General features: G+C 49.8%; 1 protein-coding gene across 3 annotated transcripts in view; it reads left to right on the top strand.

Moving 5' to 3' along the window:
• The window catches only part of LOC132692451 (uncharacterized), a 37049-nt gene that overhangs the window by 18666 nt on the left and 3846 nt on the right, over positions 1-14537 (top strand). For 2 of the 3 annotated variants that reach the window (XM_078444720.1, XM_060654906.2), the window contains 4 exons: positions 3347-3530; positions 5045-8332; positions 10632-10817; positions 13364-13536. In XM_078444720.1, coding sequence (XP_078300846.1) covers positions 3347-3530; positions 5045-8332; positions 10632-10817; positions 13364-13536 — 3831 coding nt within the window. The remainder of the gene's footprint in view (positions 1-3346; positions 3531-5044; positions 8333-10631; positions 10818-13363; positions 13537-14537) is intronic. The other variant, XM_060654913.2, reaches the window with a different exon arrangement.

Genomic DNA, 14537 nt, shown 5'->3' with positions numbered 1-14537 from the left:
GACAGTGCAAAGCCTGCCTGGGGTTCTCTCTCCCCATCTCTCCCTGCCCCTGCTTGGCTTGTGTGCGCTCTCTCTCTCTCTCTCTCACTATCATTCAAAGTAAATTAAAAAAAATTAAATACGGTACATTATGAATGAAAAGTTTTAGTGCTTCTATATAGCATTGCCTCCTTCTAGAGAAAATTTAATATATTCTGGTGGGCATTTAATGCAGGGAAAGGTCATGCTTATCCAATTGAAGCCTTGAGATGATTCAAGATGAATTTCAGTCTTTGGGAAAAGATATTTATTTCTCGTTTGTTCTTACTCCTGGGGTGTGGCCTTTGGGGGTCACAGCTGGAATCCTGGGGTGTTCCTCAGGCTTGCTTCACATTGACGAGACCCAAACTCTAATTTTTGTCTTCTCAGCACGTTAAGATTGCTGAAGTGGTGTAGCTACTGTTTTGTGCATGGCTTTTCTGCCTCGTGGCCTGTTACTCAGGAATAAGTCCTGGCTGTCTCTGCTGCCCTCTGGGTTTAGTAAACTACTTTATCCATCTTTTAGAACTGTTCTTGGTGAGAAGTTTAGTCTGATACCTTCATGGCTTAAAGCAGAAGGTTGAGAATGTTGATAATTATGACTCCAAGCATGATCTGAAAGATCATCAATAATACAATTCAAACCAGAGAGTAAAAGCAGAAAGATAGAAATCATGCATGAAAACAACAACAACAACAACAACAACAAACAGGGGTGGCACAGTCAGTTAAGCGTCAGACTCTTGACCTCAGCTCAGGTCATGATCTCGAGGTTCATGATTTCAGGCCCTGCATTGGGCTTGGTGCTGATGGTGTGGAGCCTGCTTGGGATTCTGTCTCTCCTTCTCTTTGACCCTCCCCACTTTGTACTCTCTCTCTCTCATAATAAATAAATAAAATTTTTTTAAAGAAAAAAAATAGTAGAATTGGAGGACAGATCCAGGAGACCCATTTTGCAAATAATGGGGCTCCTAGAAGGATAAAAATGAAGAAATTGAGGAGAGGACGTAATTAAACAAATGATGGAAGAAGATTTCCCTGAGCCTATTAATGACCCAAGTCTGTACACAAAAACTGCTCCCCTGTGGTTCTTGGTGAGGCTGAGGAGAAAAGATACACATAAAACATGTCAAAATTCCTGAACTCTAAGTGCTTTCAGACACAAGAAAAATGAATTACTTACAAAGGAAAATCAATTGGACTGGTATTTGGATTTCACACTTGTAACTCTGGAGGCCAGCAGGTGCTGGAATCGGGTCTGTGGGCGGCCAAGAGGAAAGTCACGTCAGATAGAATGGCCACTTATCATTCCGCTCCCCTGAGCATAGGAAGGATGTATATAGTGCAGATGTGCAAGGATGTAGTCACTCTTACCACCATGTACCCCAACTGCAAAAACCAAGAAGATCAAGGAAAATAAGGATAAACAACACTAACCCACAAGCAGAAACCAGACCTCAAGGTAAGGGAAGATGAAGAAGAAAACACCTTTGTACAGGGCAATATCTTGGAATGCTTAATAGTCAAAATTCTAGGAAGAGAAGATACAATGCTGAGGGAAATTCCAATGGTAGCTTCAAATGAATAACATTAAATATCTCAGCCAAATCTGAAAGCAGGGATGGGAGTGAGGGGCAAGGGAAGGACAGAAGAATGTCTCACAAGTCTCAAGGAAGAGGGAGGAGCGTGGGGAAGTCCAGCAGGTCACCATGGGGTGTCTGCTGACATTCTCTGTATGAAGCATCTGTACTCAAGGTCCTATTAGGGCATAGTCATTTGAATCGCCTTAACACAGGACTCCACAGCCTCCTTTCACATATACAGCCCTGATCCTTGAGAGTTTTCTCTCCCGTCCTTTTTTTTTTTTTTAATTTTTTTAACGTTTATTTATTTTTTGAGACAGAGAGAGACAGAGCATGAATGGGGGAGGGTCAGAGAGAGGGAGACACAGAATCCGAAACAGGCTCCAGGCTCTGAGCTGTCAGCACAGAGCCCGACGTGGGGCTCGAACTCACGGACCGCGAGATCATGACCTGAGCCGAAGCTGGCCGCTTAACCGACTGAGCCACCCAGGCGCCCCTCCTTTTTTTTTTTTTTTTAAGTTTATTTATTTTGAAAGAAACAGAGTGCAAGTGGGGGAGGGGCAGAGAGAGAGAGAGGGAGAGAGAGAATCCCAAGCAGGCTCCACACTGTAGCACAGAGCCTGATGCAGGGCTCGAACCTACGAATCTCAAGACCATGACCCAAGCCCAAGTCAGATGCTTAACCTACTGAGCCACCCAGGTGCCCCTCTCCCCTCCTTTTAACACTGAGAAATGAGAAAACCCAGGAAGTCCAGCTGCGTGGGTGGAAGTCCCAGTTCTGCCACTGAGCAGCTGCCAGGATGTGGCAGGTCATATTTACGGGCACGTCCACTGCAGCTGATGTGCAAATTCTCCAAGAGGAATTAAACATAAAGTAAGGGAGGGAGGCAGCTGTCATACATTCCTTCCCTCTTCCCTTTACCCCTGGTGTGTCAGCATTTTGCCATGTGGGGTCGTTTGGTTTGTGTGATTCTGTGTACTGGGAACTCAAGGGATATTTCACATGAGGGTAGCTGGGATGTTGGGAGCCGGCTGGGATGAGGGGCTTTGAAACTGGCTGCCACTAGATAAGGGACCAAAAGCTGAGAGGAGCTTCTCAGTGATTACTCCAGCTGGCACTCCTGTGTCTTCTCAGCCTGCAATTCCAAAGGCACAGAGCTCAGCCTCCTTTCCAAAGGATAATCATAAGGGAGCAGAGGACTTTTCTTGTTTTGTTTTGCATGACTGGGGATTACTCTTGAGAGACAAATGTTTCCATCACATGAAGACAGTTGCTGTGGACATCTGTGTTATGCAAATCTCTCCTCTTGATAACATGGATTGAAATGACATTCTAGATATTTCTTTCTTACAAAAAGAGGCTTTTTTTTCTTTTGTAGTATTTATACATGTTCATTGCAGCAGCAGAGAAAATGAGAGCAATTCAAAAAGTAATTAAGCATATTTTTACATGCCAAGAAAAAAAACACAGTTTGATGATTTTCCTTCTAGAGAGAGAGTTCTCTATGTAGATCTGTACATAACTGAAAACAAATCACATCTTGCCATGCATGCCATTCTATAATTTGGTTTTATTTACTCAACACTATGTCTTGGAGAGGCTTCTATCACCATAAATACAGACCTACGTCACCAGTTTAAGGGCTTCATAGTACTCTAAATTCTATGTATCATAACTTCCTTATGGGTATATTTTTTTGTGTCACTGTATGTTGGCAATTCTGACTAGAGATGTGTCTGTCCAGGCTGGCAGGAGACTCTGAGGAGGAGTGGCTCTGGGAGGAAATGAGGCCTACTGCTGAGTCTCTGGTCCTGTCTGGGAGGAACATCGTGCTGGTGGCTCAGAAGCTCCATCTTCAGCCGGGATGTCAAAGCCACCAGGAGGAGCTAGTGACTACAGCTCAGCAGATCCTGGTGGACACCACAAAGGTGAGGCTGATATCAGACTGGCTAGCTGGTGGGTTGGACATAGCTCATTGCTGGGAAGCATGGATGGGGCAAGTCATTCCCACAGTGGATGCCCCTGCAGAGAGAGACCTCTGCCCAAGCTTCCGGCAGGATCACAGCACAGAGTTCATTACCAATTTAATAAATGCTAAGTGTGGAAGCTGCCATGGGGAGCTACTAAATTAGGGTCTTTAAAAAATTTTTTTCTTAAAAATCTTTATTTTTGAGACAGAGAGAGACAAGAGTGTGAGCTGGGAAGGAACAGAGAGAGAAGGAGACACAGAATCCAAAGCAGGCTCCGGGCTCTGAGCTGTCAGCACAGAGCCCGATGCTGGGATTGAACTCATGAACCACAAGTTCATGACCTGAGCCAAAGTCAAATGCTTAGCTGACTGAGCCACTGAGGCGCCCCTAGGGTCTGTGGTCTTAAACCCATGTGTGGCACCTCATCCCCACACTTGGCAATCAACCCCCTAATAAGAAGGTATCAATGAGGGACTCACTTTTCACCTTGCCCTTGGCCAGGAGCTGTGGGGGAACATTTGCTGAAACCTCTGCAGGTCTCAACCTATTTGGCAAACCCGGCTCCAAAGTGAAACCTCTGCTGTTAGGATCTCCCGAGGCTAGACCAGCCTGTTGGCCTCCCAAGACTCCCCATTTTCCTAACATTCCACCATATGGCACAACTCTTTTAGGTTGGGGCATTGTTCCCTGTTAGGATCTATATAATATTATCACAGTATTATCAGCATTCATCATTAAAGCTTTCATAATGTGGATTATTGTTGTGTGGGGTGTGTGTGTGGGGGGGGGGGGGATGAGGAGTGTTGGCAACTGAACAGATCCTCATTAAAGTGAGATTGGAAATGGGGACAAAGCCCATAGAGAGGCAAAGCCATAGGGCTTTGGCACCTGCTGATGGGAGTAGCAGAGGGGAAGAAGGGAGGGTCTTGGAAGTGTTTGGGTGCCAGCTCTGTTGCAGGGGATGAATAGAGCCATCCAGGAGGGGCAGAATCAGGCTAGGAAAGATTCTCAGAGTCACTTCCTGGACAGGCCATCTTTCCAGCCTCCATCATCCTCATCCAAATAGTAAATCCTTCCTGAACACTTTGTGGTAACACGTGGGTTCCCAAATAAGACAGTTGGTTGTACCTCTTCTGACCTGGAGATACTCAATCCAAAACCAAGTTGGACCCCACATTAAATGTGGGTCAAATTTAGGAAGCCTCACGTTTTCAGTTAGGCCAAATATTTTCCTTAAACATCGCTCCTAGATGACTTGTTTTGTTTTGGCCCTGACATTCTATACTATTTAGCCTTGGGATGTTTGTAAAACATGGGGTGAGGAGGTTGATGGGGTGAAGGGGGTGGCAGGGGGTGAGGGGGCTGGGGGGAGTGGAGGGGGTGGGGAGGGAAAGCAGCTGCCGTTGCTTCTGCTATCGCTCCAGGAACATGCCAGCATTTTCAAGCTTCTCTTCCCCTGGCTGCCCATACAGGTCCTGCTCCTAGAAGACGCGGCGATGGCGAGGAAGATAGTGCGGGCGGCGGGTTGGTGCCTGACCTACCTGGACGCGCTGGAGGACGCGGACGACGCGGCCTCGCTGCGCGGCCCCTTCGCGGACCTGGCCGCCTCGCTGCTACGCCTGGGCCGCCTGACTGCGCGCGGGCCCGGGGAGCGCTTGGACCACGCCGGCCGCCTGCTGCGGGGCTGTGTCCCCGCGCTGCTCGAGGCCGCCCGCGGCCACCTGCAGCGCCCTTGTGACCCGCAGCTGGCCGCTTCCCAGCGCCACACTTTGGCCCAGACCAGGAAGACCCTAGGCGAGCTGCTGGCGCAGCTGGAGCCCAGCGCCGCGGCCCCAGCGGCCAGCGCCCAGACCGGCGCGCTCACCTGGCGCCTGCGGCGGCTGCGCGAGCTTCTGTCGGCGCCCGGGCACGAGCGCATGCGCGGCGGCCCTCTAGACGCCCTGTTGGCGGCCATAGTGTGGCACTGCATGCGTCTGGCCGCCTGCTCCGCACCGCCAGAGAGGCTGCGCCTAGTGGCCCGCTGCGGCCAGCTGCTGGAGCTGCGGAGCGCCGGGCGCCTGGGTCGGATCGACAGGCATCCGGGAGAAGGCCGGGCCTTCGGGAGCCTGGAACCCGGGCAGGAGTGTGCGGAGCTGCAGGCCGCCACTGAGGCCCTGTACCAAGGAGTCTGCTCTGGGCTGCTGCACCAGATCCTGGACACGTTCACTGACACGCAAAGCCCTCTTCAACGACTGGTCCAGGCCGCCTTGGCCACTCGCCCAGTCAGCTCCCCGTGCGATGGCCAGGCCTTGCCAAAGAATCTCCAGCTTTTCCTTGCTGCTTTCCGTGACCAGGCCAAGCAGATGCTCAGAGTGGCTCACTTGGTCTTGGTTTGCTGCCCTCGACAACAAACTGGCAAAGACATGGAGGTCACCATGGCAGGCCTTTGGGGGCTTGTGGTCAGAGTGCAGCAACTTTTCTCACAAAGTCCCCAAGGATCTGGTCTGGACTGGAGCCCAGCTGTCTTGCAGGCCCTGCTTCAGGCATGGACCAGGGCATCAGAAGGCCTGCTGGCATGTTTTGATGATGTTCTCAATATTCCTGAGTTCCTGAGTGTGTCCATTCAAGAAATGACCAAGCACTTGGACTTCTTTAGATGGGCTTTGAGAAAGGGAGATTCCAGAGACTTTCCCCAACTTGTGGCATATTTACAGGGTCGGGCCACTCACATAGTGCAGGTGATGAGCAGGTATGTGGACCAAGATCGAGATCCCATTTTCCGGAATGGCCTGAGAGTCTTGATCCAGCAGCTGGAGCAGTCTTCCCTGTTCCTGAGTGCAGCTGCTGAGTGCTGTTTGGGTGGGCATAGTGCTCAGGACACAGAGGTATTTTTAACCATGGCAAAACATCTGATTTGTTCAGCCCAGAGCATCCAAGAAGGGCTGGATGGGACTAACCACCCAGATATCCTCAGCCCGCTTCGGAACCAAGTCCAAAGGTTTGACACTGCTAAGGAACAACCTTATTTTATTCTCCCCAGCCTCCAGGACTCCACAACTCCTGCACTGGAACACCAGGGAGAACCTGGGTTGGGGGAAAGCAATTCAGGCATCTCCTATCCACTGAGGAACAATCTTTCCCACCCTTTGATTCCTGACATGCATCTACAGAGTGGGGACCCTCCACTACCAGCCATCAGCAAATTCATCGTTGCTGTAGAGAGCCAGAGCCACCAGGCAGTGACCACAGCTAGCACCAACCTGCAGGAACAAAACGCCGCTGTGGATGCAGCTCAAGAGGCCTTGGCTGGGGAGGGACCGCTGGGGTCAGAGGGGATGCCTGGACTCCAAGAAATCCCAACACTAACACCTTCTATTGTTGACCTAGGAACAGAGATAGAACCTTGCACGACTGCTAGAACCGGTGGGCTTCCGGAAGTGGCTCTCCAGCTGTCTGGGAGACCCAGGGAAACCGGGCAGGGCTTGGTAGCCAGGGCTGGTGACTGGTACCCTCTGTGTCAACAGCTCTTTTGTCACAACCCAGCAGGTGATCTTCTAGGGAACATGGCAGTGTTCATGGAGCTGCAGCAGAATTTGGCCTCAATGGTTCAACTAGCAGCCAAAAGTGAGCCTGTGGATTGGGGTAAGAAGGACCCTGACTCAGCTGGGCATCCAGAAGCACTTTTACAAATGCAAGGCAGATTGGAGGAGGTGGAGACCCATGCTAAACAGCTGTTGGACACGGTTCTGGTTTTCGATAGCCTCCAAGCCCCTGCGTCATGGGACGAGAGCTTTGAGGATGGGTGCCTTCGATGGTCAGTGGCTGTCCAAGACCTGCTCCAGTGCATGGAGAGACTCAGCAGGAGACAAGGCCTGTTCTTACTGCCCCTGCGGCGGGCCGTGAAGGACCAGCAGGGACTGCAGGAAGAGTTGGCCCAGGCAGCAGCTGTTTCTCAGAGGCTACTAGAGGCTGCCAGGCTGTCTGGCCTCCTGTGTGGGGACGCGCAGATAAAATGTGAGGTCTCATTTTTGTGCAGGGAAATCCATGTGCTCACAGATGCTCTGCTGGATGTGGCACAGATCCTGGCCTCCTCCCCCAAACCATCTCCCAGTCTGTCCACACGCTTTGAACTCCTCTGCTTGGAGCTCTCCTTTCAAGCCAAGGCCCTCACTGGCCACCTCAGCATCATCAACGCAGACTATGAACATGTCTTCCAAGATGCCTTCTATCCAAGGCTCTCTGTCTGTAAAGAACCTCAGGCCAGGCCAGAAAGCTCCCTGGAAAGAATGGTGTCTGGTATCCAAGCTGCACAGGGAATTGTGGCAGGAAGTCAAGAGTCTGGGCCCTGCCAGGAGGACCTTCTTAGGGCTCTGGAGAGCATTTTTGTCCTCACCCAGGAGGTGGCCCAGAGGGTCCCAGTGCTCCAAGAACACTCAGAGGAGTGGAGAATGCACACCCTGGACTGGCTTCAGTGGGAGTGGGCAGCCAAAGCCCATCATGCCATGGCCCAGCTCCAGGCCTGGAAAGGTGGTCACACCAAGGCCTGGGCACTCTTGGCCCAGTGCCTGAAGCTCAGTGACGAGATGGCAGTGATGAAGCCCAGGGATGAACAGGCCTCTGCCCAGCCCCAGCTCCACTGTGAGGAGGGTGCCTCAGGAGCTGTTGCAGTGGTCAGTGTGGATTCTCAGGGTGCTGCCCCAAAAGACACCCCAGGGAACTCAGGGGGGGCCTGTACTGTGGACCCAGACGTCACTGGGACAATTGCAGCAGACCTGGACACGGTAGGACTGCCAGCATCTTTCCTTCTCCCCCACCACCGCCCTCTTTCTAGTAACCAAAGGCCACTGCCAAGTTCCAGAAAAAGCTGTCTTGGTGCCCACGTGTGTAATTCACATCTGGCAGGCAGCACAGTACAGCCTTTGAGAGCCTGAGATCAGGAATCAGACTGCCTGGGCTGTGCCTGCCTCTGGCATTTCCTAGCTCTGAGACCTCAGTGAAGCTTCTTAGCTACGTTGGCCTTCAAGATTCTAGTCTAGAAAATGGGAATATTGATACTCTTCTGGCAGAGAGTTAATAAAAGCTTCCATGTAAAATATTCGCACTTGTCTGGCACATAGGAAGGGTCCTCTAAGTAGTGGCTATAATTACTGACTTATGTGAAGTTTTTCCCTGTTGGCCCAACTGGAAATGGTCCCCCTTTGCTGTGACCGACAGTACCTCTCCTGTGGGTCAGGCTGCTTCATGCTGCCTGCACCAGTGTGATGTTACCTCCCTGTCCCAATCAGGGTTCTTTTGTTTGCAAATGGCGGGGATCCAGCAGGAAGCAGTGCAGGCAAAAAGAAAGATTTATTAGAAGGGCGCTGGGTCTGTTGAACACCTTCCACACATAGTCATTTCCTTCTAAGGCACCGGACAGGACAGTCAGCCATTGTGGAGCCCAAACATCTGATTTACTTATACCGGCTATCACCAAAGTAGGTTGGCAGTGCCCAAGAAATTCCCTAGCAAGCGTGCTCAGCCCAGCATTTTATTCACCACTCGATCTATCCCCTCCATGACCTCATGCTTGGCTGCATGGACCCTCCCAAACCCTTCCCTGGGCCTTCTCCCAACACAAAGCCCATCAGACCATGTGCCCCCACCCCCTTGCTCTTCCTTTTTCTCCCTGAAGTGTCATTACTATGAGAGGGGACCCTCTTCCCAAAGTAGTTGGGAGGAGAGCAGACACAGTGCCTTTTTCCCTACAGCCTAAGGCCTCTTGCCTCAGATTCCCAACCCGCCTAACAGAAGGCTGATGAACAGTTTTGAAGAGGCAGGGAATTATTAAATTGAAGAAGCAACAAGAAAGGATAGCGAAGCCAGATGACGCCTCAATACGCACAAGCACAGAGGGGCGTCTGGGTGGCTCAGTCTGTCGAGCCTCTGACTTTGGCTCAGGTCAGGATCTTGCTTGTGGGGCCTGCATCAGGCTCAGAACTTGTATCTCCCAATTTCGATAGAATTTATTATCATGTTCAAGACTTCACACCTTTCCAACAGTGACACCTAACAGTTATATCCCTTCTGAGGCATTAGTATGCTGCACTGGGGGACTGGAGAAAAAGCAGGGCTGGGGGCAGGCCCAAGGTCCCTCCCACTCTTTTCCCTTCCCACCTGCACCCAGGGCACAGCCCTTGCCCTAAGGAGCTCAGGATCTGACAGACGAGGCAGAGAGAAATCAAGGCCACTCTTGATCCTCTGCTATTGGATTTGCCTCCAAGCCAGAACAACTTGTCTCAATTCCAGAGTCTGGAAAAGGCTTAGGGGAGGCTCCACGAAGGGTCCAATAAAAAAAATCACCTGGTCCAATAAAAAAATCACCAGGCCTAGTGCTGAATGCCCTGCCCACTTCTGGGTGCCAGCGGTACCTCTCTTTCTCACTAGAAAATTAACAAGGAAGTCCATGGGAGAGAATTCCTAAGTATTCATATCAGAACTGTGAAGTGCTTTCATGTAGAATGATTGGTGAGAAAGCGTCTGGGTCCCAAAGTTAGAACATTCAAGGATTCCTGCATTTCCTCAAGAAGCTGTAAATTCTCCCATGTAAGGCCTAAAACTTGACAGAAGGAGAGGACAGGTGGTATTTGAACCGTACTGGGATCCCAGCATGCCAGGTTTCTGGATGAACAGAGCCTGGAGGAATAGGGATTCACTGTTTCCCTACCCACGTGGAGTAAACTGCCTGGAGCTGCCAGCATGTGGGGAATCAGCAGGGTGGGAGGGACCTCTTGACTCCCACTCTTCTTTTTTTTAATGTTTATTTATTTTTGAGAGACTGCATGAGTGGGGGAGGGGCCGAGAGATGGGGACAGAGGATCTGAAGCGGGCTCTGCGCTGACAGCAGGGAGCCCGATTTGGGTCTTGAACTCACGAACCATGGGATCATGACCTGAGCTGAAGTCTGACGTTTAACCGACTGGGCCACACAGGCGCTCCGCCCACCCTTCTTCAAAAAGTGGCGAGAGGGCCCTTGATAGCAGCACAGGAGTTTCAAGGCCTGAGCATCTGGAGTCTCATTAGCTGTACCCTGTCCTTTGGCAGGAGCAGCCGCACAGCCCAGCACCTGGCTCCACAGGCCCACTGGCCTGGCTGGGCCCTGAGCCGGACCAGCTGCTCCCGGAGGATGGCGGCGTGGAAGGGGGGAGCAGGATCATCCAGATTACCCGCGAGATGGCTACAGAGGTGCTCCTGATGGCTCAGAGTCTGAGGAGGAGAGGACCCGTCTTGGTACTTGGCCTTCAGCGGGCAGCCGTGGTGGCAGGGCTGGGTACCCTGGGGGAAGAGAAGCCCCCGACTGCTGCCCTGCAGGAGGTGGGCCAGGCCAGGCAGGGCAGCTCCCAGAAAAGAAAGACCACACTGTGGACTAGTGGGATTGTAGCATTCTAATGTGCTGTCTTCTTCCTCTGTCTGGGTGTGTCCTAGAGTTCACTTCTCTTTCTCCCTCTTCTTTTGTGCTCAGTCACTAAATCTTGGTCTTACGGCACCAGGGAAGGTAATTTGCCGGAAACTGCAATTCAGTAAAACCAAGGACTCATTCATATCCCCAGAAGGATGAGCTGAAGGGAGCTATTTAGAGTCTTAAAAATTCCCCCAAATGGAAATAACAGAGCGGCACCCCCCTGATGGATAGCCATTCAGGGCCTGCGCAGCCTAGAGGGGGAGGGGGTGGCTTTCCACTGGCTTTTGGAGACCACCTGCAGTGCTGTGTGGCCGTTCTAACTCTCTTTAGTCCTCTTCCTGATTCAAACCCAGCAGCCACCACACCCAAGGCCCAGACCTTTCATTGCCCTGCCCAGCTGAAACAGTCCCTTTCTCACAGGGTCGTTACATCACAACGGGCAGTGGTTACTTCCTGCCAACTCCCATTTTCTTTCCAAACATCTCAGGTATTCTAATTTATATAGGACTTGGGTGCTGGTGGTGCTGTGTGGCTGAGGGCCCAGGAATATACTAATCCTCTCCCCCATGGAGTGTTCCCTGGGGAAATGCACACATAAGGGGAAATGCCAAAAGAAAAATCAAATGATAATTTTAAAATGTTTGTTTGTTTCGAGTGAGCATAAGTGGGGGGAGGGCAGGAAGAGAGGGAGAGAGGGAATCCCAAGCAGGCTCTGCACTGACAGTGACAGGGCTCATCTCACAAACCGTGAGATCATGACCTGAGCTGAAATCAAGAGTCGGCCACTTAACTGACTGAGTCATCTGGCACCTCAAATGATAATTTTTAACAGTGAGGCTAGTGCCTGGTAAGATGAAGTGCCTCTGCAGAATTCTCCCACAAACCTCCCAAATCTCAATGTTAATACCTCCCAGATTTTAACAACCAAAGTCAAACAGAGAAAAGAATTTAAAATAGCTGGTGAGGGGTGCCTGGGTGGCTCAGTCGGTTAGGCGTCCAACTTCAGCCCGGGTCACGATCTCGCGGTCTGTGGGTTCGAGCCCTGCATCGGGCTCTGGGCTGATGGCTCAGAGCCTGGAGCCTGCTTCTGATTCTGTGTCTCCCTCTCTCTCTGCCCCTCCCCCGTTCATGCTGTGTCTCTCTCTGTCTCAAAAATAAATAAATGTTAAAAAAAATTTTTTTTAAATTAAAAAATAAATAAATAAATAAATAAAATAGCTGGTGAGGGGGAAACTGGCAGCACAGGGGTGGGGGACGTAAGGTTTCCTGAAGCAGAACGTCAGATCCCATGACATTAATCTAGAACCCACCATGCCAGCAGCTCTTCAGCTCAGAGCTGGAGCTCTTCAGCTCAGATGAGGAGGGAGGTGGGAAAATTGGAAGACGGGGTCCCTTGAAGAGACAGAAAAGGTAAACACTTCCTTTCATGGTGGAGGTCTGCATACGCTTACTCTCATGTGGTTACTCGCATCTCTGAGACCTCTTCAGGGGAGCCCTTGCCCTTCCCACATGGAGGTGATCTCATGGCAGACTTGCCACAACAGTTTCATGGCATCTCACATCTTCGTTTGCTCAACAAAAACTTGTGGAACATCTTCTGTGGGCCAGCAGAGGACAAAGGCATTCCTTAGTCATTGTCCAGCCTGGGGGGGGTCTCTCACCCTTCCCTACCAGATTCTTTTATTATTCTTTTTCATTCTCATCCTAAAGACCAGTGATTCTGAAATCAGGCCATCAAACCCACACTTAGCACATTGAGAGAGCGAGTGGACGCAAAGAGCTTGTCTGTGACTGTCTTTTATCTATATTAGTTGCCTCAACATACACCATTATGTTTAAGATTTTATTTGGATAAAAGGTGCTGTTTTCTGTCACCCATTAAGGATCACTTCCCATCTAAGAAGCTGTACGTGTAGCTGTAGTCTACACGTACCTTTGCACCTTTGTTGCAGCCAAGATCACCTTCAACCTGGATGTTCCCCATACCTGGACCTTCTTAGGGGCCCCATTTCTGCCCTAGGCCTGCTGAAAACTAACCCTGAGCCAGTGCAGGCCACAGCCCCCATGGGAAAAGGGCTAGATCACGAACAGGAGGCTGGGCTGCTTTCCCTTCAGCAGTTCCCCCACAGAAGCAAGGGCGTGGACGTCTTCATTCTGCTGGCTTTCAGGAGAGTAAGCATCTGAGTGGCTGGTCTTGAAGTCTGTGGAGGAGGTTCGAGAGCTTATGGTTTTAGACCAAGCTAAGACACGTTCGCTCTGGGGCTGAAGTACATTGTGCTAGGCAAGTTTGGGATGCTTTACGATTTGCCACTGATTTCTTCTGGAAAACCTGTGAGGGCTTTACCTACTTCTGACTTTCATCTCTTTGATACAGACCAAAGATCAGCTCATTACCTCTGCTAGGAAAATCGCGACTTCTGGACAAAACTTCGCCAGACTTATCCGCATCATCGCCAAGAACTGCATAGATCAAAGATGTTCCCAGGAGCTTTTGTGTGTGGTAGACCAGATTCAAACAATGAGCAGCCAGCTCCGCATCATCTCCAGGTAGGAAACGGTTTTGGTTGTGACTGCTGTGCTCTGCTTTCTCAAGAGCCAGAGGGAGGGCTTAGGCAGTTCTTTTTCTTTTTCTTTGTGTATACTTTTAAAAATATTTCCTTCAGGAGCCTACATTTATGTTGAGGATACTAAACAAATGTTGAAAATATAGAGAAGTATTACAGAGGACAAAAAAAATACATTTTTAGCCACTGTCATTTCTCCCTTTATCTCAAAAATATTAGATCTGGTAATATACATAAGAAAGGAAAAAAAAGATTGAACATGGAAAACTAGTTCCTGAGGAGGTGTGAACATAAAGTAACCATAAGGGATGTTTAAAACCCAAATACATCAGGACTTCTGTTCCCCTTCAAGGCTCCCCTTGCTTCACAGTGCTGTGCGCCTGCTCCAGCGGTCCTACGCCCTCACATCACATCAGAGTTTCATCTGCAAACGTAAATGCCTGATCTCTACTTTATAACCACAGTTAAATTTTGACCATTAGTTCTTTTATTTGTTTTTATACTAGGCATATTTAACCAAAACATCAGTTATCTAAAAATACATTAATTACAAAGTGAAAGCGCCATGAATGTAATCGGCCTAAGAAAAACTATACCAGTACACGGCTTACATTAAGATTTATTCATTTAATGTGCTCAGACTTTGGAGTTGAGCAGTTTTTATTAATTGTCTCCTTATAACAGCTTTTGTGTTGGTAATATAGAACATCATAATGGCAGCATGGAATGGTTTCATTTCACCCTGAGTCTCCTGATACCTGCATTGGCACATTTGTCAGTAACAAACTTGTATTCATAATATTCTTTTTTTTAATTTTTATTTTTTAACATTTATTCATTTTTGGGAGATAGTGAGAGACAGAGTGTGAGTGGGGGATGGGCAGAGAGAGAGAGAGAGAGAGAGAGAGAGAGAGATAGAGAGAGAATCTGAAGCAGGCTCCATGCTCTGAGCTGTCAGCACAGAGCCTGATATGGGACTCGAAC

Source organism: Panthera onca, chromosome A3, assembly GCF_046562875.1.
Source record: "Panthera onca isolate mPanOnc1 chromosome A3, mPanOnc1 haplotype 2, whole genome shotgun sequence".
Taxonomy (NCBI): Eukaryota; Metazoa; Chordata; class Mammalia; order Carnivora; family Felidae; genus Panthera; species Panthera onca.
This window is presented reverse-complemented; position numbering and strand designations above follow the sequence as displayed.